Source organism: Sturnus vulgaris, chromosome 19 (genome assembly GCF_052056855.1).
Source record: "Sturnus vulgaris isolate bStuVul1 chromosome 19, bStuVul1.hap1, whole genome shotgun sequence".
Lineage (NCBI taxonomy): Eukaryota > Metazoa > Chordata > Aves > Passeriformes > Sturnidae > Sturnus > Sturnus vulgaris.
The window spans coordinates 9,732,016-9,753,176 of record NC_142261.1 but is presented as its reverse complement, the minus strand read 5'-3'; the positions used below and the strand labels follow the sequence as shown (position 1 = coordinate 9,753,176).

General features: G+C 56.4%; 2 protein-coding genes and 1 long non-coding RNA gene across 6 annotated transcripts; 2 read left to right on the top strand and 1 right to left on the bottom strand.

Moving 5' to 3' along the window:
- Positions 1 to 982: 982 nt before the first annotated feature.
- LHX5 (LIM homeobox 5) lies at positions 983 to 8,648 on the bottom strand. 3 transcript variants are annotated; one of them, XM_088175915.1, is made up of 6 exons: positions 7,897 to 8,648; positions 5,994 to 6,217; positions 5,263 to 5,448; positions 4,500 to 4,777; positions 3,197 to 3,362; positions 983 to 2,227 (listed from the first exon to the last, which is right to left on the bottom strand). In XM_088175915.1, the coding sequence occupies exons 1-6, from the start codon at positions 8,067 to 8,069 to the stop codon at positions 1,860 to 1,862; spliced, it is 1,395 nt and encodes a 464-aa protein (XP_088032041.1). In that variant the 5' UTR covers positions 8,070 to 8,648; the 3' UTR covers positions 983 to 1,859. The 3 variants fall into 3 exon arrangements, with proteins under 3 accessions (XP_088032041.1, XP_088032042.1, XP_014749959.1); XM_088175916.1 differs by having other exon boundaries at positions 5,263 to 5,316; positions 7,897 to 8,645; XM_014894473.2 differs by lacking the exon at positions 5,263 to 5,448 and having other exon boundaries at positions 7,897 to 8,644.
- Positions 8,649 to 8,906: 258 nt separating this feature from the next.
- On the top strand, positions 8,907 to 11,507 carry LOC148221652 (uncharacterized). The gene is made up of 2 exons (XR_015807661.1): positions 8,907 to 10,813; positions 11,285 to 11,507. It is a non-coding gene; the product is annotated as an uncharacterized LOC148221652 (long non-coding RNA).
- Positions 11,508 to 13,473: 1,966 nt separating this feature from the next.
- LOC148221651 (uncharacterized) lies at positions 13,474 to 18,105 on the top strand. 2 transcript variants are annotated; one of them, XR_015807669.1, is made up of 2 exons: positions 13,474 to 13,571; positions 17,231 to 18,105. XR_015807669.1 is itself a non-coding variant. In XM_088176056.1 (2 exons), the coding sequence occupies exon 1, from the start codon at positions 14,536 to 14,538 to the stop codon at positions 15,469 to 15,471; it is 936 nt and encodes a 311-aa protein (XP_088032182.1). In that variant the 5' UTR covers positions 14,247 to 14,535; the 3' UTR covers positions 15,472 to 15,650; positions 17,231 to 18,105. The 2 variants fall into 2 exon arrangements, 1 of the variants encoding a protein (XP_088032182.1); XM_088176056.1 differs by lacking the exon at positions 13,474 to 13,571 and adding an exon at positions 14,247 to 15,650.
- Positions 18,106 to 21,161: the final 3,056 nt, after the last annotated feature.

Sequence of the window (21,161 nt, the reverse complement as noted above, 5' to 3'; positions counted from 1 at the left end):
AACCGAGCCAGGACTTAAAATTCAGGTCAGGAGAGAGGGACTCTCGTAAGCCAGCAAGGGAAGGTAATTTATTCTGTTTATATCGTTTTACTGCAAGACAAGGAGCGGGGGAGATGGAGGGGGGGCAAAAAACTCTGCCATGATTTTGCATTTTAAATATTAGTTCAGAGCTGCAGCCTGCCTGGGACCTTTTATTTTTGTATCTCAAGGGATAGAAAGCAGGAGAGAGAAGGGGAGCGAGCTGGGGTGCTGGGGAGGAGACCCCCCCTTCCTACCACCAGTATGCCCAGGGAAAATGGGATTAAAGCTTCTGATGGCATTGCTGAACCCCCACTTGGGGTGTCCCTCCAAAGCTGCCCCTTGGGGCTGCTCTGCCAGCGGGGCTGCAAGTGCCCCTGGGCTGCTCTGGGAGGGTCTTGGGTGCCCCCCAGGAGAAAGAAATTGTGCATTGTGCTGTCTGCTGAGGGGGAAAGGGCTGGGCTGGGTAATGTGCCCCTTCCCAGTGCCAGAGAGCCTTGGGGTTGGGGGGAAATGGGGAGCGCTGGGGTACCGGGGGGGATGCAGCAGCATCACCTTGTGCAGGTGCACATCTCTCACCCAGGGGAGCGCTGGGAGCTGCTCGCCCAGACCCCACGCAGGGCTGGGGGACAGCCCTGCCAGCATTTCTCACGGGCTTGTGTTAAAACAAATTAAAATAAAATAAAATGAAAGGGACCAGGTGACCGAACAGTAGGTAACTAAAAGGTTTTTTATTCACATTGAACAACAAGAGCCATTCACACTAACAGCCTCCGCAAGAGGCAGCGGGGACAGGAAACCCACGACGCTTTCAGAAAACAACTTTTTTTCTTTCCTTTTCCATTCTCCTTCCTTTTATTCCCCCCCCTCTCTCTATGCTCTCACCCCCCTCCCCGGTGCCATCCCCTCCCTGCCTTCAAAATAGAAAAATTCGGAGCCTCCGATGACTAAAGTACAATAAATAATCAGTAAACACAAAAACATACTTTATTTGTTTCTCCTTTATACAAAATAAAGAAACTAGAAGCAAAAACTATAATACATCCTTAAATTGGCGGAGCCTCTGGGAATCGTTGGGGTGGGACTCGGCGTCGAGGCTCGGGTGAAATTTCTGCTGTTGTGTTTGGGTCGGTTTAGTTCTGGGGTTTATTGTTTGTTTGGTGTTTTATTTTGTTGTTGTTGTGTTTTTCCTGTTTCTGCCTCTTTCTGGCGTCTGCTCCACCACGTGGGAGCCCAATCCCAGCCGGTCACTGGGGCAGTCCCGGCCTGGCCCCCGCACAGCCCCCTCCTCCCCACCGCCAAAATCCGGCTCCGAACCCACCTTCTCCTCGGGGGTAAAACGGGAACAATAAAAACGAGGGCAGGGAGGGGCCGCGGGGGGGTTATTCCTGCTATTCCCCATCCCCCCCCGCCCCCATTCCTGTGGTAGGAGATTAATTAAAAAGGATGCTAATTAGCAGGGGCGAGCCCTGCCGCAGCCCCCCTCCCCCGGTGGCGCCGGGGCGGTGGGACCTGTGTCCAGGCGAGTTCAGCTTTGGTCCGAGAGGCGATGGTCCCGACGCCGGCGGGGTCTGCAGGGCTGGGCACCTTTCATTGCCCCCAAAAATCGTGGGGGGAAGGTGCCGGGAGGGGGGAGGTAGCGGGGCGGCCCCAGGATCCCGGGGCGTGCGGGGATGGGGAGGACGGGCGGATGCCGGGATGCGTTTTGGCATCGGGCTAGAGGGGGGGCTCGGTCCGGTCCGCCCTGCTGTGGGGCGAGGGGGGACACGCGTGGGCTGGGGGGGACCAGGGGGGGTTTGTTTCCCCCTGCACACACACACACACGCGTGCCCAGGCCGGGCCTACCAGACCGCAGCCTCGCTGAGCTCCGGGTTGGGGTGCGACAGAGCGCCGCTGTAGCCGCTATTGCTGGACATGGAGAAGGGCGGGCTCGGCCCCCCGCTGAAAACCTCCCCCGGAATGGGGTGCAGAGAGCCGGTCATCCCCGGCTCGGGGCTGGGGGTGTCGGGGTGCGAGATCATATCCGTGTACCTTTGGTTTTCTGAGGAGTGGTGTCCGCTTAGGGGGGGCTCCAAGGGTCCCAGGGGTGTGGAGCCGGGTCCTGAGTTCTGAAGGTAGCTGGAGTCGGCCGGGGACTGGGCTTGGGAGGGCGGCCCGTGGGGGAAAAAGTCATAGTTGCCTCCCGGCCCGTAGTAGTCACCTTGGTAATCTGTGGGGAGGGGGAGGAAAAAAATGGATCTGGTCTCCTGAGGCTAAAAACCTCCCGAAATCTCGCTGAACCCAGCCCTGTGCTGTCCCCTCCAAAACGCTCTGCTGGCTCCCAAAGGGGGCTCAAAGGGTGGGTGGGATTTGAGCCCGACCTGAGAGAAATGAGCCCGTCCTAAGAGCTGCACTGCCCATCACGCTCTCTTTGCCCAGCCTGAAGTGAGAGAGGGCGAGGAATCCGGGCTGGGAGAGGTGAGTGGGACGGGAAAATGGGCTCAGTTTAGTGCTTGATTAATGGGGGGAAAAAAAAAACATGCATCTATTTTTATATATGTATCTATAAAGGAAATGGGGAAAAGATAGATATATAAAGAACAGGCAAAAAGAAATATCGAACGGGAAAAATATATATATTGGGAAAACATATATGTACATTGGGGGAATTATATATAATAGGAAAAAATATATTTTATATATATATATATATATAACGTGAAATTACATACATATGTGTTTAAGCGTCTTGGAAGCGATCTAGAAACTAACTGCAGGGCAACAAGGGGTGCCTGGAAAGCCCCTGATCAGATGGGAGGGAGGCTTTGGAAACGCAGTTTTTGGGGGGGCTCTGCGGGGAGCTGGGGGACAGGGGAGGCGCGGGGCCGCCCCGCTGCGCCCATCCCGTCCCGTCGGGGCAGCGGGGGGCGGCCGGGCCGCCCTGACCTTCCATATGCTGCGGGCCCGGGAGGTAATTGGAACAAATGCGGCCTGAAAGGGGGACAAAAGCCCCGCAGCTGGGGCTTTGTTCGCGGGAGAGGGGCCCCGCAATGCCGGGGGGGGGGGGGCGTGGGGGTGCGTGGAGCTGGCTGCGGGCACGCGTGTGTGCATGGGCGGGGGGAAAGGGGGAAACCCGCGGAGAACGGAACAAAGGAGAAGAGGGGGGGACAGGGCAGGGACCCCGCGGGCCGGCCCTCACCTCCGTAGTACGTGTAGGGCGTGGAGCCGAGCATCTCGGACTCGTCGAGGCGGCCGCCGAGGGGCCGCATCCTGCGGGGGCTGCGGAAGAACGCGTGCCGGCGGGCGCCCAGCGCGCTCAGCTGCTTCATCCGCCGCTCCTTCGACCGACGGTTCTGGAACCACACCTGTGGCCGGGCTGGTGTCAGGGCCCACCGCGGATGGGCGAGCAATGACCCCTCTGGGTCAGCGACATGCCAGCCCTCAGTTTGCGGGGGAAATATCGCACCCACGCGGGTTTTCCAATATCTGGGTATTTCTTTTTAACAATACCGACCCCCCTTCCTGCTGCTGCTACCTCAGAAAGTACGTGGGGATACCGCAACCCACAAATAACTGGGTTATTTAAAATCCTACCCCTCCTTCTCCCAGCAGCATCCCCTCATGCACATCCTCAGCCTCTCTGTCCCTGCAGCTGGAAAATGCAGGAGGAGGAAATTTCCCCTATGGATAGGGGAAAGAAGGGAGGAAAAATGGGAGGGAAAAAGGGGATAGGACTCTGGATCACGGCAGAAGTAGGCAGAAAGCGGGGAGCAGGGGATGAGCACCTGGGGCAGCAGGCAGGGAATCAGAACAGGCGGCGGTGAGGATGGGAATAAAAGGGAAAGGGGAGACGCCTCTCCACGGGCATTGCCTCTTCCGAACCGCACGCCTCAGCAGCCTGGTGGGGCGTCTGGATAATTGTGTCACTCCCCCAGGGATGGGGCGGCTCAGGGGGACGAGCACAGCACTCTCCTGCGGGACTTGTGCTCCCCTCTGCCAGGAGCCGGGAATCACAGCTCCGCTACCGGCAAAGCCACAGAGTCCTCCCCTATTAATGCCTCTATTAAAGCCCATTAATCCCTCAATTTCCGCAGGGATTTTCTTCTCGGGGCAGTGCGGTGAGGAAGTGCCGGCTGCCTGCAGAGCGCGATGGATGCTCCTCGCTTCCGCAAGGCTGGAGCATCCATCTCCGGCCACGCCGGGGATCCCGCTCGGCCCCGCGCAAAACCAGGCTGCCTCACGTTTTGGGAATGGTTTTTATCCCTTCCCGTGGGCTGCGGGATCCCCGCTCACCCACGAGAGCGTGGCGTGGCTGCAGGGCAGGGCCTGAGGTGACGCTGGCAGGGGACAAATGGGGTTCGCCCGTTCCCGTTCCTTTGAGGGACCAAGCTCTGTGTCCCAAACCCTTCCCGGCACCCTGGGGGGACTCTCACAGCCCTGAACTGCCCGGGCTCCTACCGGGACCCCTTCTCCTCCCTGCCGGTGGGCTGCGGCTGTCCTACCTGGATGACTCTCATGTTGAGGCCGGTCTCCTGGGCCAGCTGCTCCCGGATGTGGCGAGTGGGTTTGGGGGTGGCGGCGAAGGCAGCTTTGAGGGTCTCCAGCTGCTTGGCTTTAATGGTGGTGCGGGGCCCCCTCCGCTTGGTGCCCGAGTTCTGCTCCTCGTTCTCGTTGTTGGTGGTCTCCTTGTCCGAGGAGGTCGAGTTGTCCGTTTCCTTGGTGTCGTCCTGCATGGGGTCCTGGAGATCCGGGGACAAACTCCTGTCTGTACATGAGGACACTGTAAAGGAGACCCAGAGAGGAAAGGGGGGGTGGATGACTTAGGGGCGAGATTGACCCCCCTCTCCTGTGTCCTCCCCGGCCCACCCGGCCCGCCTGCTTTCCAGGAGAGGGGTTGGGGGGTGCTGGAGAGCAGCAAGGGGTGCAGACGGCCTCTGCCCCGCTGGTTCCCCTAAAGCATCACCCCCAACACCACGCGGAGCTCCGGGCAAGCGCCGCCCGCTCCAGCCCTGTGCACCGTGTGGTGCCGACGACGGGGGGGGGAGCTGGGGAGGGGGTGATCCCCACCGCTGCCCCCCACGCTCCCCCTCTACCCCCCGTGCCGGGAAGCGGGGTGCGCCACTGGGAAAAATGCAACCGGTCCCTGTCGGGGTTTGGGGAGTCCCCGGTCACTGCCTCGAGCCTGGCTCACCCCCCGCCCCCAGCCACCGTGTTCCCCCCGGGGACCCTGCAGCCAGCACCCCCCCAAGGCCAAGCTCTACTCGCCTCGCTCACAGCAGCGGCCCCACTGACTGGCGTGGCAGGATCCGGCCCCGGGTGCTGGACGGAGAGAGAGCCCACGGAAGGGGGTGAGCAGGGGCGCCCGGCATGGCTGGGACAGCAGGAGGGGGCCTGGCCCTGCTCTCCTGACGCAGAGACAGCTTCCAAGGAAGTCAAATGGGAGCTTTGCCTCTGGGTGAAAGGAGGCGAAGGATCAGGCCCACGGCGCGGGGGGACCGGGCACACTCGCAGGGGGGGCTCTGGGGAGTGAGGGGCTCCCGAGCCAGCCTTGGGGGGATCCTGGCTCCCCCCGCCCCGCATCCCCGCTGCCGGAGGGGCCGTGTGTGAGGCAGGAGCCGAGGCTGGAGCGGGGAGCTCATCCCACGCGTGTCCGTAGGCTTCCACCCCGTTCGAAACCTTTCACCCCAAATCACTCCCTCCCCCGACGGATCAACTGGCTGCGGGCTGCAGCCCCTCGCCCCACAAATCCAAACCTCCTGCCCGGCCGGGAGGTGCCTCCACCGGGAGGTAGCGGCAGCTCGGGGCTTGTGCCCGGCGCTCTCGGCGCTGCCCGCTCCTGCCGGAGCCGCTGGCAGGGATTCCCGGGGGGGTCGGGCTGGCTGGGGGGTGCAGCCCCTCATCCCCAAAAAAATCCAAACCTGCTGCCCGGCCGGGAGGCGCCGCCGGGAGGAACCCACGGCGGGGACGGAGCGGTGGGCGGGCTGAGCCGCTCGTACCTGAGTTGAGGCTGCCTTCCTTCAAACTGGGAGAGTTCAAATAATCCTCTTTGCAAACAAATTTGTTTTCGTCGATGATATAGAGTTCCTCGCCCGTGGAGAGCTGCTTGTTGCAGACCATGCAGGTGAAACAGTTCAGGTGAAAGACTTTATTCCGGGCTTTCCGGACGAGGTCACTGGGAGAGATCCCTTGGGAGCAGCCGGCGCATTTGGTACCAAACCTCCTGGGAAGGGGGAGAAAAGCAAGAGCTGGAGCCCCGGCAAAGATGGGCTGTGTGTGTGTGCTGTACCGATCCCCTCCTCAAATCCCACCGCGGGAGCCCTGATTCTCCAGCACCTCCCGACGGGAAGATTCGAGGGAACAGGAGAACCGCACCTTCGGGGCGAGGATGAGGAGAGCCTTCATCCCCGCGCAGCCCTGGCGCTGGGCTGCGGGCAAAGCGCGAGTTTGGGGATGTCCCCACCCGCGGGGGACACACACGAGCATCCTCGCCCGGATTTGGCCCCAGAAGGGAAGCGCGGGAGGGGAGAGCGGGGCAGGATTTCATTCCAACCTCCCGGGAGGGGAGCGCGCAGCTCCGGCCTGAAAATCCCGCGGGGAAAACGGGGCCGATCACGGCCAGAGAGACGGAAAAAGGGAGCGGCGGGTGCGGGGACCAGAACAACGAGCGGCAGAGGAGGGGACTGCGCTCCCCAAAGCGTCCCATGGCCCCAAGCCCGGCATCCGGTCCCCAGCCCGTCCCGCTGTCCCGAGGGGGAATTTTTCCAGGTCGGGAAGAGTGCTTTGTAAATCTCCAGGTTTCCTTTCCTTCTCAGAGCAGGTCTGGGATTAGGTGTGTTTTTGGCTTTTTTCCCCAGGATGTTAAAAAAAAAAAATTAAAAAAATTCAGGGAATCCGAATCAGGTGGGAACGATCTCCCAAGAGAAAAAAAAAAAAAAAAGAAAAAGAAAAATAAACAAAACCAAACGACCAAAACCTGCCACAAACCCCACAAAACAGAACCCAAATCCCCACCAAAAAAAAAGCAACAAGAAGAACAAAACATAAAACCCACAGCAAAAGAAAATAACACCAAAAAATTCCAACAACCCCCCCCCCAAACCAACAGAACAAACAAAAAAGAAAATGATACAAGAAAAAAAAAACCAGAAACAAACAAAAATAAAACCAAACCACTCAACCCTCAAAACAAACAAAAAACCACCCCCTACAGAAACAAAAAACCTGCCCCCAGAGCAGGGAGCAGGGACTGTCGCTCCGGGTCCCCGAGGTCCCCAGGGGCTGCCAGGCCCCGGGGTGCCCACGCAGGGTCCCCCCTTTTTCTCCTCTGGCCGCGGCACAACTCGTGCCTCCCTGGCTGCTGCCCTGACGTTGATGTAGTGCGAGCATTAGGAGTCATAAGTCACGGCCCCCCCTTTGCCACGCCGGCCCCTAATTTCCTCCCGGCACCTTATCGCGGTCATTAGGGGCGTTTAAGGTGCGGGGGCGGGGGGGAGGTTTTGGATACTGATTTTAACCCGGGCCTGCGGTCCCGGGAAGGGAACCGGGGGCGCCAGGCCGGGCCCGGAGCGGGGCACACAGAGGGTCCCCGATGGCCACCGAGGCCTGACCCGACGGGGCGGGCGGTGGCAGCGGCGGAGCGGGGCCCGGGGCTGGCGGGGGAAGGTCGTGGGGAGATGGGGAGGGGGCACAGCCTCGCCTGATCCACCTCAGGATCCCCGCGGAGTCTCCCCCGGCCTCTCCGGGCCGGGGGCTGCTCCCGTTGGGCACGGGCGGTGCAGGGAGCGACGGGAGGGGACCCCCCTAAGCTCCCCAAAGCTCCGGGGGACTCCCCAGCGAGGCCGGGCACGGTGAGGAGCTCCGCAGCCTCCGCTCCCCGCTGCGGTGGGGGTGAGGACTCACCTGAAAAAGTCATTTTTGCAGTAGAGTTTCCCTTCCCTGGAGAAGCATTTCTCGGTCAGGTTGCACTTGCACTCGCAGCACTGGACGCATTTGATGTGCCATGCCCTGTCCAAGACGTTCAGTAGGAAGCGGTCCAAAATCGGCCTCTCGCAGCCCGCACAATGCACCATCATAACCTCCGCCGGGGGATGGAGACGCTCAGAAGGAGAAGCCAGCCCCGCGCCGGCACACGGCGGCGGCAAAAAAAAAAGGATAAAAAACCCCCCGAAATCAAAACAAACAAACAAAAAAACCCCACTACTATCCCAAGACAAACAAACAAAGAAACAAAAAAAAAGCAGGGAAAAGAATGCAAAAATAAAATAAAATAGGAAAAAAAAAAAGAAGAAGAAGAAAAGAAGGCAGGAAAAAAAATAATAAAATCAAATGGAAAGAAATCAAATAAATTAAAAAGGAATAAAATAAAGGAGAATAAAATTAAAATAAAAATAAAAAACGCCAAAGAAAATGAAACCGAACGAAATAAAATAAAAACTAACAAAATATAGAAGACGGAATAACCAAAAATTCAGGGGAGGGCAGCGGGGCTGCTGTCAAGTTCTTCCCCCTCTTCTCTCCGGAGCCTCGACGACGGGAGGGAAAAAACGATGCCCCCCCCCAAAATAATCCGAACCACCCCCGAGAAATAATAACAACAATAATAGTAAGCACCCCCCGCAATGGCCGTGCGGAGCGGCCCGGGAGCCGGCGGAGCGGCGGCCGCGCTGCTGGCGGGCTCTGCGGCAGCGGGCGCGGCGGGAGGGGTGCATGAACCCCCCCCTGCAGCCGGCAGCCCCGGTGCCTCGCTGTGCTCCGCCGCCGCCGCGCCGCCACTCTCATGCTGTCCCCATCGCCAGCTTTGTCCCCCGCCTTAGTAATTCGCGCATCCTTATTCAGATTTGGTGACGCCGAGCGCCGCGTCAGCCGGGATGCGGCCAATGGGAGGGCGGTAACCATGGCAACCTCTTAATTTATAGCATATCTAAATTGGCTCCAGCCTTGTGCTTGGCACAGAGGGAAAAAAACAACGCGCCTCTATTGTTGAGGGTGGCTTGTACCTGGGCCGCGAAGTGAGTACGCACCTGGCTGGGGGGCCGGGGGGGCACGGCCGAAAAAGCCGCTGGCCCACCGTTATTCCTTTAATTTTTTATTTTAATTGGCATATATTTCTTTTCAAGGGATACTCGGGGAGGAGTTGGGGGGGCCCGAGTTGCTCTGGGCGAGAGCATCACCTGGTTTTTGGGGGTTTATATCTGTTCTGCACAAGGGGAAGAGGTGCTTTTGTCTGGAAGAGCAACAAGTGGGATAAAGAAGAGGGGGGATGTATTTGGGAGGGGGGAGGGGTTGGTGGGGATGGGGAGGAGGCCGGGGGCTCCTTCCCGCAGCGGAGCGGGATGAAAAGTTCCCCCGGAGGTATGCGGCCCCCCCGAACCCCCCGGCCTTTGTCCCCCGGGCCCGCCGCCCCCTCGGCCCTTCCCTCCCGGCGGGGGCAGCGGGCCCGGGGGTCCCGGGGGGCGGCGGCCGCTCCCCCTCCCCACTCTGAGTTTTCTCTTTAATTCCAGGTGCGGCGGAGCTGAGACCCCGCGGGAGGGACCGGCCCCGGCCTGGGGTCAGGGAGGGTTTTGGGGAGGAAGATCCAGCCTGGGGCCGGGGGCTGCTGCAGGGTCCCTGTGTTTTCTGGGGATTTCGGGAGGGGATGAGGCAGCCCGGCCGTGCCGGGGAGGAGGAAAGCGGCGGGGCAGGTGAAGGCCGAACCTTCCTTCCCATTCCCCCATCGTTTCCTTAAGCCAAAATCCCTGAATTTTTATACTAAAAATACACTTTTTTTTTTTTTATTTAATTTTCCCTCGCCAAAATAACCCGTAGCTGTGGAGCATCCTGGTGCTGGGAAATGCTCCTGATAGCGGCAAAAAATGAACAAAAAATCGCCCCAAAAAACCCACCTCAAAATCTCAACAAATCTGCCACGGCATGAGGGCATCGGTGGGAAGTGGAGCAGGTTTTGTGTGTAGGGATGTCTGTGGAAAGAGGGAGAATCGAAATAAGAAAATACACAGACAGAAGAGATTGAGGGAGGAAAAATAAAAGAGAAGGAAAGGGGAAATAAAAAATGAAAAAACGCAGGAGGAAAAGAAGAAAATGTATGCAGGAAAAAAGATATAGAGAAAGGGAGAGGAAGAGAGAGAGAGGAAAAATAAATTAACGGAAACGAAAAAGGAAATAAATAAGAAGAGACGAAAAACACAAAAATGAAGAAAAAATAAGAAAGGCAAAGAAGCAAAGAAAGAAGAAATAAATGAACGAAAGAAAAAATTACACAGAAATAAAGAAAGCAAGGAAGAAGATGGGGGAAAAAATGAAGGAAAAAGAAGGGAAAATGAAAAATAAACGGAGGGAAGAAATAAAAAGACAAAAAGAACGGCGAGAATAGAAAAGAATGGAAACCAAGAGGGAAGAGCGAAGGAAAAGCGCCAGAGCGAGGGGGCAAGGAAGAGGAGGAGGAAGAAAAGAAAACAAAGACAGAAGGAAAAAAACCCCAACAAAACAGGGAAGAGAGAAGAAAGGAAACGAAAACTGCAGCGAGTTAAAAAGGGGAGAAATAGGCGAAGGCACGGGAAGGAGAAGGAGCAGGGAGCGGACCCACGGCCGATCGCGGCCGCGCTCCCGCCCGGCTCTGCCCGAGTTTGCGGGATCCCCTGGATTCCAGAGGAATTTGGGAGCCGCGGGGATGTGCGGGGATGTGCGGGGACCGCTCCCAGCGCAGCCTCCGCGGATTTCGGGGCAGGATCCAGCGCAGCGGGAGCAGCGGGCAGGCCCCGCTCCCCGCACGGCGGAGGAAAGGCGGGATCTGGAGCGGCTGCAGATCCGCGTGTCCCGGGTGAGGGATGCGCGCTCGCACGGCACCGGCTCCACGCGGGGCCGGAGCCACCTCAGGGCTGTCCCCCGAGGGACCCCCGCGCCCTATGGATAAACCCATGGATAATCTGGGCCGCACGGATAGTCTGTGCTGGCTGCGGGAGCGGCACCCGCGCTGCTGTTTGTGCCCACGCACTCGCTCTGCTCTCCCGCGGCCCCGCACACCCCCGTGGGTCCCTCCCGGCCACCCCCCACCCAGCCGGGACCCCAGCTGGGGACCCCAGCCTGTCCCCTGCTCCCCGCCGCCGCCCTAGGCTCCTTTTTCGTTTGAAAGTCAAGGAATAAATAAATTCAAGAGGAAAGGGAGGAGGGGAAAAACCACCCCGAGCCCCAAGAAACTCCCCCCAGCCACATTCCCCTATGGTAACAGATGGTAATTCAGGGCCCATAAGACCGCCTATATGTAACTAATAAACCTTTTGTGTTTTAACAGGGTAATGCGTGGAGAAGCAGCGTCACTTATACAAGATGTTGATGGAATTTACTATATTATTAAAGGCAAAAAAAAAAAATCCCCTTTCAAGAATAAAGTGTATCAACTTACAACACAACAGACGGCAGAGGGATAAGTGAAACAGACAAAAGACAAACAAGATAATAATCTGTTTCCAATCAGTTAAGCCCTGTAGAATTTGTAATACGCGGTTTGCATATTCCCCCTGTGTTTTGTAATTAATTATCTATCTGTTCGGATGCTCCGCCGCCGACTTTGTAGATATTACCAACTATTTTTGGGGTTGTAGGCGGTGATCACGCCGGGGAAGGAGCGCGGAGCGGGGCCGGGCTGGGCCGAGGATGCCGAGCCCGGGCTCGGTGGGAGGCGGCGGCTCCGCGCTGCTCCGCGCTCCCCCCGCGCTCCCCTCCTTTCCCCGGGTAAGAGGGGGGACGGGGCAGGTTTTAACATTAAACAAACCCAGCAAGCATCTCCTCGCCGGGCCATAGGCGTTTCTGAGTGACTGCGTTACAAATTGTAAATTTAAATAGCTCACAGGATTCATTACCTCCCGCGTCTGATTTCACCCAGCCGTGAAAAATTGTCCTGGTGTACCACTGAGAAAGGGTTTGCTGCAAAGAGCCACAGTCTAATCACCAGCTTTCTCTCGCCAACAAAAGTGTAATTATTTTGTTTTGGGTGTAAATATAACCCACGGTACAAAAAAAAAAAAAAAAAAAAAAAAAAAAAAAGATTAAAAAAAAGGAAAAAAAAGATAAACCTCCAGCAGCGTCTGAATGCATTATAGGGCTGTTTAAAAAGATCCGTCCTAAATTAATACCAAGGTTAAAAGGGGAAGGCAGCTGGGACATGGAAATTTCCGTATTATTGGGGCGGGGGGGGACACGAAGTGAGTGTGAGTGTGAGTGCGAGCGCGCACAGCGCCGGGGAACAATGCGGGCCCCCCGCCCCGCACAAAGCCCCACGCAGCCCCCGCGCCGCCAGCCGGGCCCCCACCCACGGCTCCTTCTCCTCCTCCTCATCCCGCAAAAGGGGCCCGAGGAAGGTGCCGGGGGGAGAGGGGATGCCCCAGCTCTTCGCTCCCCACGGGTGTTGCTGGAATCGCCAGGGGGTGTGAAAAAGAAAAAGAAAACAAACAAACCAAGCGCTTCAGTCGCACCGCAGCCCAAATACAAACGAACAACCGGGGGATTTTTAATTCGGCTTTTTACCCCTTTTACTTCATTTTAACGAATTTTTGTTGCCTTCCCTCCGAGCTCCGGCACGGGGTTTCGGTGGAAGAAAAGGCACAAAACGAGCGGCGATGCCGGCGGCAGGGAGAAGCCCCGGGAGAGGCGGAGCGGCCGCGGGACCGGGCTCTGTTGAGGCGGTTTAACGGGAAAAAAAGCGAAACAAAACCACACCACCAGAAAAAAAAAAAAAAAAAAAAAAAAAAAGAAAAAAAAAAAGAAAAAAAGAAAAAGTAAAATAAATCCCAAACCGAAGTGAAGACAAAAAAATCTCGAGCAGGGGCAGAGAAGCGGGTGCCGCCGGCAGTCGCGGAGCTCGGAGAGCCGTCGGTGCGGTCCCCGGAGCGCCCCGAGACCCTGCGCGATCCCGGCCGGGGCTGCCGCTGCCGGGTCTGGGGGCAGCCAGCTCCGAACGAGGGGCCGCTTCTCCCTGCTCCCCTCAACCTTTCCACAGGCACCCCCACCTTCTCCACAGCCATTTTAAACAGTCCTTTTTTTTTTTTTTTTCTCCCGCTGGTTGCGGTAATTGGCGAAGCTTTAATTGCACCCTCAGCCCTTCCTGGCTCCAGCACGATCCCGAACCCTCATTCCCAGCTCCCCGACGGTTCCCCGGGGCTAAGCCGACCCTGGCTCGGGGTCCCGCGGCTGCCGCTCCCCGCGCTGCCGAACCGCGGGTGGGCAAAGCCCGGCTGCCAGCAGCGCGTGTTGACAGGAAGGAGCCGGAGACGGGCAAACCCAGACCTTCGCAAACTTAGTGACTTGAGGGGGATGCGGCAAAGAGCTCGCTCCAAATTTCCTCGGGTGATCCCCGGCCCGCTGCAGCCTCCCGTCGATGCGACCGCCCCCCCGGAGGGGCTGCTCGAGCCGTTCCCACCCGCTCCCCCCGCCGCCTCCCCGCTAATGAGCGTGTGTGTTGACACGGCGAGGCGATGCCCCCGTTTGCTTTTGTTTGGGAGGTGTGAAAGAGGGAATCTGCATGAGAAAAGCCGGCGGCAACCGCGGAGCTCCGCATGGCAGCGGCGGGACGGAGCGAGCCGGTGCGTGGGGAGCCCGCCCTGGCGGGGCAGAAGCCCCCGGAGCGGGGGGGCTCGGGGGGCACACGGGGGGCACACGGGGCTGGCGCTGGGGCTGTGGGGCTGGTGGCCAGGCGGGGAGGGGAAGAGAAAGGAGCTCGGCGAGCTGCTCCCGTCGGGGGTCGTGGCTGAGCAGGGGTCTCACCTGCACACGGGACCCCCAAAGTTGTCGGGGTGCGCCCCTCCGGGTGCTCCTCCCTCCCTGGGGTTTGTTTGGGAATTAGGGAGGGGGGAGCGCTCGGCCCGCACCTGCGGGCGGGGTGAGGGGAGCGCAGCGCTCAGAGCTCGCTGCCAGCGGGCACCGCGGGGGGACACGGGGGGACACGGAGGGACACACGGGGGGGGCTGAGCACGCCCCGAAGCCACGCAGAGCCAAGGGGACGGCAAGAGAGGGCGGGGAGCTCACGGGAGGGCGAGGGGGCGGTTTTCAGGTTTTCAGGGGGAAAGTGGAGCAGGAACGCCGCTCCTTCCCTTCCACGTCCCGAGTGGAAGCAGCCAGGACGGATCTGCCAGCGATGCCTTCGGCAGGGCTGAGCCCCGGGGTGCAGGAACCCTGCTGGGATGGCGGCCCCGAGCCCATCCCGGCCCCGCCGTGTCCCCCTCGGTGTCCCCGCTGTCCCTCCGGAGCCCCGGAGCTCTCCAGGGTGCTGAACAGCGCGGCCCCGCCTCGTCCTGCGAGCACCGGGCACGGCTGCCCCTGCCACCCTGCCCTATTCTCCATCGCCTTCGTCCCCTCCACTTCGATCTTCCTGTATTTTTTATTTTTTCTTTTTTTTTTTTTTCGTTTCCCGTTTTGTTTTCTTCCTTTCCCCCCCCCTGATTTTCTATATTTCTCTGCTTTTCACTGCCTTTCCCCGTTTTTCTCTTGTATTTATTTTTTGTTGGTTTTTTTCTCTTTTTCCGACTTATTTCTCTCATATTTTTTCCTATGCTTTCGTCATTTAATTTTTTTTGTTTCTCTCCATTTTTTTTTCCGCCCGTTTTCCCTAATTTTCTTTTTTGTATCCTTTTCTTTTCCCTCCCTCAATTCTTTCTCTTTTCCTCTCTCGAGTCTTTCTCCCTTTCTCTCTCTCCCCACAACCTCTGCTGCTCTATTTTTCGTTTTCATACGTACCCCACACATTCCCTTCCGTTCTCTCTGTCCCTCTCTGCTTTTCTTTCACTTCCCGTTTCCCTTCTCCCACAGAAAGCCGGCTCGGCCAGAAAGACTGGAAATTTTACCAACAGGACGATAAAATTATCAGACACCCTCTGTGCCCCCTCAGTGCCCCCCAGTCCTGCATCCCGAGGGGAGGGGGCTGCGCTGCCCAGGACCCCTCTGCCTGCGGGCACAGGCGGGATCTCAGAGCGGGGTTTTTTTCGCTTTACATCGGCTGATATTAAAAACGACCCCCAAAAAGCCGGGGAGCCCGCTCCGAGGGGGGAGCCCCATGGGGAAAACGAAGCGGCGAACCCCGAGTGTCACGGAGAGGCGACGCTTGTGCAAACGCTCCTGTCCTTACACACTCACACACCCAAAGCACCCCCGGACAGCGAGCAGGGGCCGCCTGCGGGCTGTCCCCACCAGGGCTGCCGGGACCCCCCCGGAGAAGGGTTTGGGGTGTCCCCAAGTGTCCCCCTGCCCGCCCGCAGAGCTCTTTGTCTGCCTCGTCCTCTCCCGCATCTCCCTTCCCTGCGCTCGCCGCCCGCCCCGCACATTCCCCGCATTCCTTCACGCGTGTCCACGCGTGTGCACGGCCCCTGCTCACACCCCCGCTCCCAAATCCTCGGAAGCACATCCCTGTGCCACGCTACACACAAAACCAGCCCCTGCACACGCACATTCCCCCTGCAACACCCCTCTCCGTGGCCCTGCCTTCTCTGACGTACCCAGGCTCCGGGGGAGCTGAACCATCCCTCAGCCCCATCTTTTTCTGTCAGGGGATGAGGTTTTACGCTCTCTGTGCGGGTCAGAGGAGAGAGCCCTTTCTGGGGTTGTCCTGGGACCGGGAATGGGGCTGAGAGTTCGGCCTGGATCGCTCCAACATCGCTTTCACAGCCCGGGTGAGAAGCCGGGGCAGGAGCGCCTGGTGTTGGGCAGCGATGGGATAATTCCTCCATTGCCTCAGGGAATGGGGAGGCTGCACGGGACCTCTCTAACCTCATCAGCTGCCTAACGTGCGCTTGTGCTGGGTGTGCTCGGACTGCCACTGTCACCTGGGCACAGGGCCACGCTGCTTTCTCTCTCCTGCATTCCCCTCTCTGCCATCCCCGCTCCCTTCTGCTGACAGGTCCTCGCTGGAAATGCACACCTACCTCCCTTAATCACAACCAGGACACGAAAACAGCTCCACCTCTGATTGAGGGGGTATCCCAATGATATCTGGATATCTTGGACTTCCCAGGGTGTCTGGAAGACAGGAGAGAAGATCCAGGAGCAGGGTACTCTGTGGGGCTGTGCAGGGTTTAAAGAGGATCAGAGTCCCTGGGGATTTGGGAAGCTGTTTGTTTCTTTTTGTTTTTCTTTTAATATTTCTGCTAAGTTTAATTGGGGTTTTTTTTGTTTTTTTTTTTTTTTTTTTGTTTTTTTTTTTTTTTTGTTTTTTTTTTTTTTTTTTTAATAGCAAGAGAAAAAAATAGCAGGAGAAGGACATAGGTTTAGCTTTTCCATTGGAAGTAACTCCTCACAAAGGAAGATAGGGATGGCCAAGGATCAGTCCAACCTGGGTGAGCCCCAAGGCAGGGTCACCCTTAACCCTTGCAGTGCCTGGGTGATGACAAAATCCCCTTGTCCCAAGCACTGGGACTGACTGGACAACTGGAATAATGAGCAAACAGTTGAGGGCTTGCTGGGTGCTGTGCTGCTGTCCTGAATTCCCGTGAAGAAATGGGCAGCTTCCCGTGTGGGCTCATATCAGCAGGACAAGGGAGCCTGGGCAGGGATTTTAGGCCAGGCTGATGATAAGAAGATGAGGAATCTGTGTGTATATATTTGGATGTGTGTATATATATATATCTGTATATATATATATCTGTGTGTATCTACATGGATGTGTGTGTATATATTTATCTGTGTGTATATATGGATATGAAGGTGTTCCACACATGCTCTAAATCCCCACAAAGCACCCAGGGCAGGTCTGGGCTGCAAACCCTCCCCTGACACCCCACACCCGGAGTGTTTCTCTCCACTTGCACACCACACACGGTTTGTGGCTGTGGAGGGAGTGGGGCTGGAGGGGGAGCCTGCTCCTCCTGTGCCCCCACAGTGCCAAAGCACCAACTGCAGAGGCCATTCTCCCTTTGCAGGGTCTGAGCCTGAGCCTGCACTGGAAAGCTGGGGGTTAAACCCGGCAGAGGCAGCCTCAGGTCTTTGTACGACTTCTCCAGACTTCAGCAGGGACAGAGCTGGGAGCAGCCCCAGCCCTGGCTCTGAATTTCTTTGCGTTGGTGCATGAGAGGAGATTCCCAGCGAGAGCAGAAAGCTGCACCTCTGAACTCCCTGGGCACACCTCGTAGAGCTCCTCTCCTTGTTTTCCCCCCATCCCAAACCCCGTGAGAGCCTTTGGCTGGCTGCAGACACCAATCCTGCCCTGGGCCTGATACAATTCCTTTACAATTTTTATTTTTTTTTTCCCCTACAGAAACAAAAGGGATAAACACAATAATTTCCAAGAAGCGAAAGCTTCCCCCTGGAGAAGCCAACAGGGACCTGGGGCAGAGTCCTGGTACGGTGTGGCAGTGACACTGATTCCATCTGACACCTGGGTGTCTCCAAAGCCTTCACATTGTGTGCTGCAAATGTATATTAACATTAGTATGCATTGGCACAATATGGATCCATTATTCCAAATGCTTATGAGAACTAGGTGCTGCGTAGGAGCAGCTGCTGCTTTTTAAGCCTCAGAGCCTCAATAGATTCATAGATTTTAGGGCCAGAAGGGACCCTGGCGAGCGTGGAGTCTGACCTCCCACGGAGTGTGAGCTGGGGGTGATTTTTGCATCCTGCCCCACAACCTGTGGGCAGGCAGCAGGGCTCCCCTGCGGCCGGCTGCCAGCTGAGGGTTGATATCTCCCTCTGTAAATTTGTTCCCTTGTTTTATCACTCTCCTCGTTAATCCGAAAAGGACAGATTTTAATTTCAAAGCCCTGCTTGTGTAGGTCCAGCTTTCCACCTCTTGGATTGCCTCCTCTGTATGAGAAAACCCATTTTCCCCCTTTTGTTGAAGTAGCAGCGATGTTGGAGAAAAGAAAAGAAAAAAATCAATGTCCTGGAATGTCATCTGGAAAAAGGATTGATACTTCTTAAGGGTGGAAATGGTACCTGGCAAGTGTTCAAATTTGGGGTGATTCCCTGACTGTAAGCACTTCAGCTTTAGTCTTTGTTTAAAAAAAAATAAATCTGCATTTTGCAGAGAGGGGTGATGCTGGAGGACTTTGGGTTTATAGTGCTTCCAGAAAATAAAAGAGAGAATGAAAATCCACTAAATCAATGAAATAAAAAGAGCTGAAAGTCCTATATTATGGTCACAACAATTCTTCACATAAACACCTCCTGGTGACAGCTGAAGATGGGTAATTATCATTCAAACCACCTCTGATCCCCAAATCCCTGGCAAAACCTCACTGAAAAGTGTGCCAGGATCAGATGCTGAGTTTGCCTTCCTGCAGGGGTTTGTCCCTTTTGTTGTCCCCTCTGCCCCTCATTTTGGGGACAGCAGCTCTGTCCCCATTCCCTCCCATCCTGGTGCCATTGGATTAATCAGATTAATGATGGCACCCCACTTCAAGTGATGTGCCAACCCCCAAAACCAGCGGCTCCCCAGCCTTTCTGCAAGTCACCTGATGTGAGCCTGTGTCCAATTTCATACTCCAATTTTAAAGCAGAAACCAGTTGAAATTAGATGTTTTCCAGGAACATCACCCTGTGTCTACTGCTGAACTTGTGGGAAAGGAATTAATTCATGGGTTGGATTGAAAGGCATTATCCAACGGAAAAATAGGAATAATTTGGTGATCTTCAGTTTGTCCCTCATGAGAAGGGAGTCACCTGAGAGCCATGGGAGAAGAGACAACTCAGAAATCCGGAGAGCAGAGGGATACAGGGATACAGGGATACAGGGATACAGGGATACAGGGATACAGGGATGGGTTGTACAGGACTAGGGGAGTCTCAGGGACTGCGATGGGGCTGAGGAGTGGCCTGGTGGCCACAAACCAAGGGATCTTTCCCATGCCCTTGCTTGGGGCAGTTCCCAGTTCCCTCTCCATTCAGGGCTGCTGTGGGATGGAAAGATGCACTTGTGCATTCCCAGGGGGATGTCGTGGCTGACCTCGGGAGTTTTGTGCTTCCTTCCTGAGGTTATGTGATGTCTTTGGCAGCATTTCCAAAGAGACACTGGGGGACCAAACCCCATTTCATGTCGTCAGATGAAGGTGACAAAAGCAAGATTTAAGACAAACTGTGCTTCTTGCAAGCAGTTATCTCCAGACTCCTGAATGGATGGAGAGGAAACTGGGCAAGCTCTTAGGAGAGAATTTCCTGAAGAATGTTCAGAATGCTGAGCCCACAGCTGATTCCCAAGAGCATCCCGAGGAAGGGGAGCTGTGATTTTGTCTCCTGGGAGAAGCAGTCTCAGGGATGTCCTGTCCTCACTTGTGGCCGTTCCCCCACCCGTGGGAGATGGCTGCTGCTCTCCAGCTCAGTGTTTTCTCCCAGTCTGAGACACTGAGGCTCCTGGGAAGGACGTCTCCAGCACAACTCCTCCTACCCCACCTGCCACGAGCAGCTCCCTCCTCGGCTGCTAAGCTGAATCCTGGTTTGCCTTTTCTCTTCCGCTGCTCGGTTCATGTGGGAGCAGCCACATCCCTCACCTCTCCCAGGCTCTGACAATGAGGAGAGGAAATGAAAAAAAGATTATTTAGTATAATGTTTTTCCCTCTGACAAGACGTTTCATGTAGGAAACACTTTCAAAGAAGAGGGATGAATCATGCAACCACAGAAATTAGAGATGGAAAAGACCTTTTAGGTCAGCCAGTCCATTTTCCTGTGAATGCAGAGAAGCTTCTGAGCTAGATTTTTTCAGTAACTTTGTCCAGTCTAAACCAAATTTAGCAAGAAAGCTTCAACTTAAATCCATTCCAAAGCAGCTGTAGCAGGAAGAGGGATGGTCTTCAGCTGAGTGTCATTTGAATGCTCCCAGACTTTCAGGGGAGGTTTGAAGCTCTGCAGAGCTTTCCTGAGGAGAAGTCACAGAGCTGAGTGCCTGGAGCAGCCAGAAGGTCTTTGACTGGAAACCAGCCCCTTCCCACCCCACAGAGATGTGGGGGATTGCATGGGGAGATTCCAGCAGCCTGAGAGCGAGGGAGGGGCTGTGGGAGTGTGGCTACAGGGTGATGGGCAGAGATCTGCTGTGGCCACCACGGGTGGGAAGCCAAGGGCCCAAGCTGGGGTCACCACAGAGTCACAGGGTCAGGCTGGAAGGGACCACGGTCAGGTCATTTGGTCCCAGCTCTCTGCTGCAGCAGACTCATCCCAGAGCACAGGATTGTGTCCAGGTGTTTCTGGAATATCTCCAGTGAGGGACACTCCACAGCCTCCCTGGGCAACCTGTTCCAGTGCTTGGTCACAGGAAAGAAACTTTTCCTCATGTTCAGGTGGAACTTCCTGGACATCGGTCCCTGCCCGTTCCTCTTGTCCTCTTGCTTGGCGCTTCCAAGAGGAGCCTGGTCCATGTTCAGACCCCTCCCTGCAAATATTTAACTGCTCCTCCATTTCCCGACGCCTTTTCGGGAGCTGGGGCTCTGCCCTCCTCAGGGCTCTGTGCATCGCGCTGGCACAATCCCCGCTATGAATGGCAAAGCAACCATTCCCACCCCAGGCTCTGAATTCAGTATCCCAGGCCACCTTCTGAGCCGTGGAAAACCTCCCTGGAGGTCAAACTACAATTAACTAACAATACAGGCGGAATTAAAAGGGAAAAGATCCGCTCAGACATTTCATCTCTGACTGGAGTCACTCCACACACAGCCCGGGGGCTGAGCACTCCCAGCCAGCTCCTCCTGCTTCCAGCCTAGGTGGGAGCGACGCGGGGACGGCTGTGCCCCGTCCAGGCTCCACAGCAAACTCCTTCCTTCTTCCCAGGGTAGGAAGAGGGTGACAGAGAAGTAAGGATGGGGAGGTGAAATCATAATGATGTTGATGTTCAAAGGAAACTCCCCAGGCCGGGGATTTGCTGTTGAATACAGACTTTTGGCCACGTGAACTTTCCCTCAGTGACTCTGCAAATCCTTATACTTACCTTTTTTGGGGGTCGTTTTCAAAAGACATCTCGCCTCTGAGCGTGGGATGCAGGCAGGAAGGGCCTTTCTAATTAACCCAGGAGGGAGAGCATCCCTCTCGCCTGCTCTGACCCTTCGCCGTTAGGGAAGGAGCAGGATTGCCAGAGCTCCCCTAGAAATGGAACCTTAATCCGCCTCCCCAAAATCCCCGACCCCTGATCCGCACGGAGACAACCGTTTTAAAGAGACAGTGTCACGATGTGCCACCTCCTTCTCATAAGTGGTCACCTGCC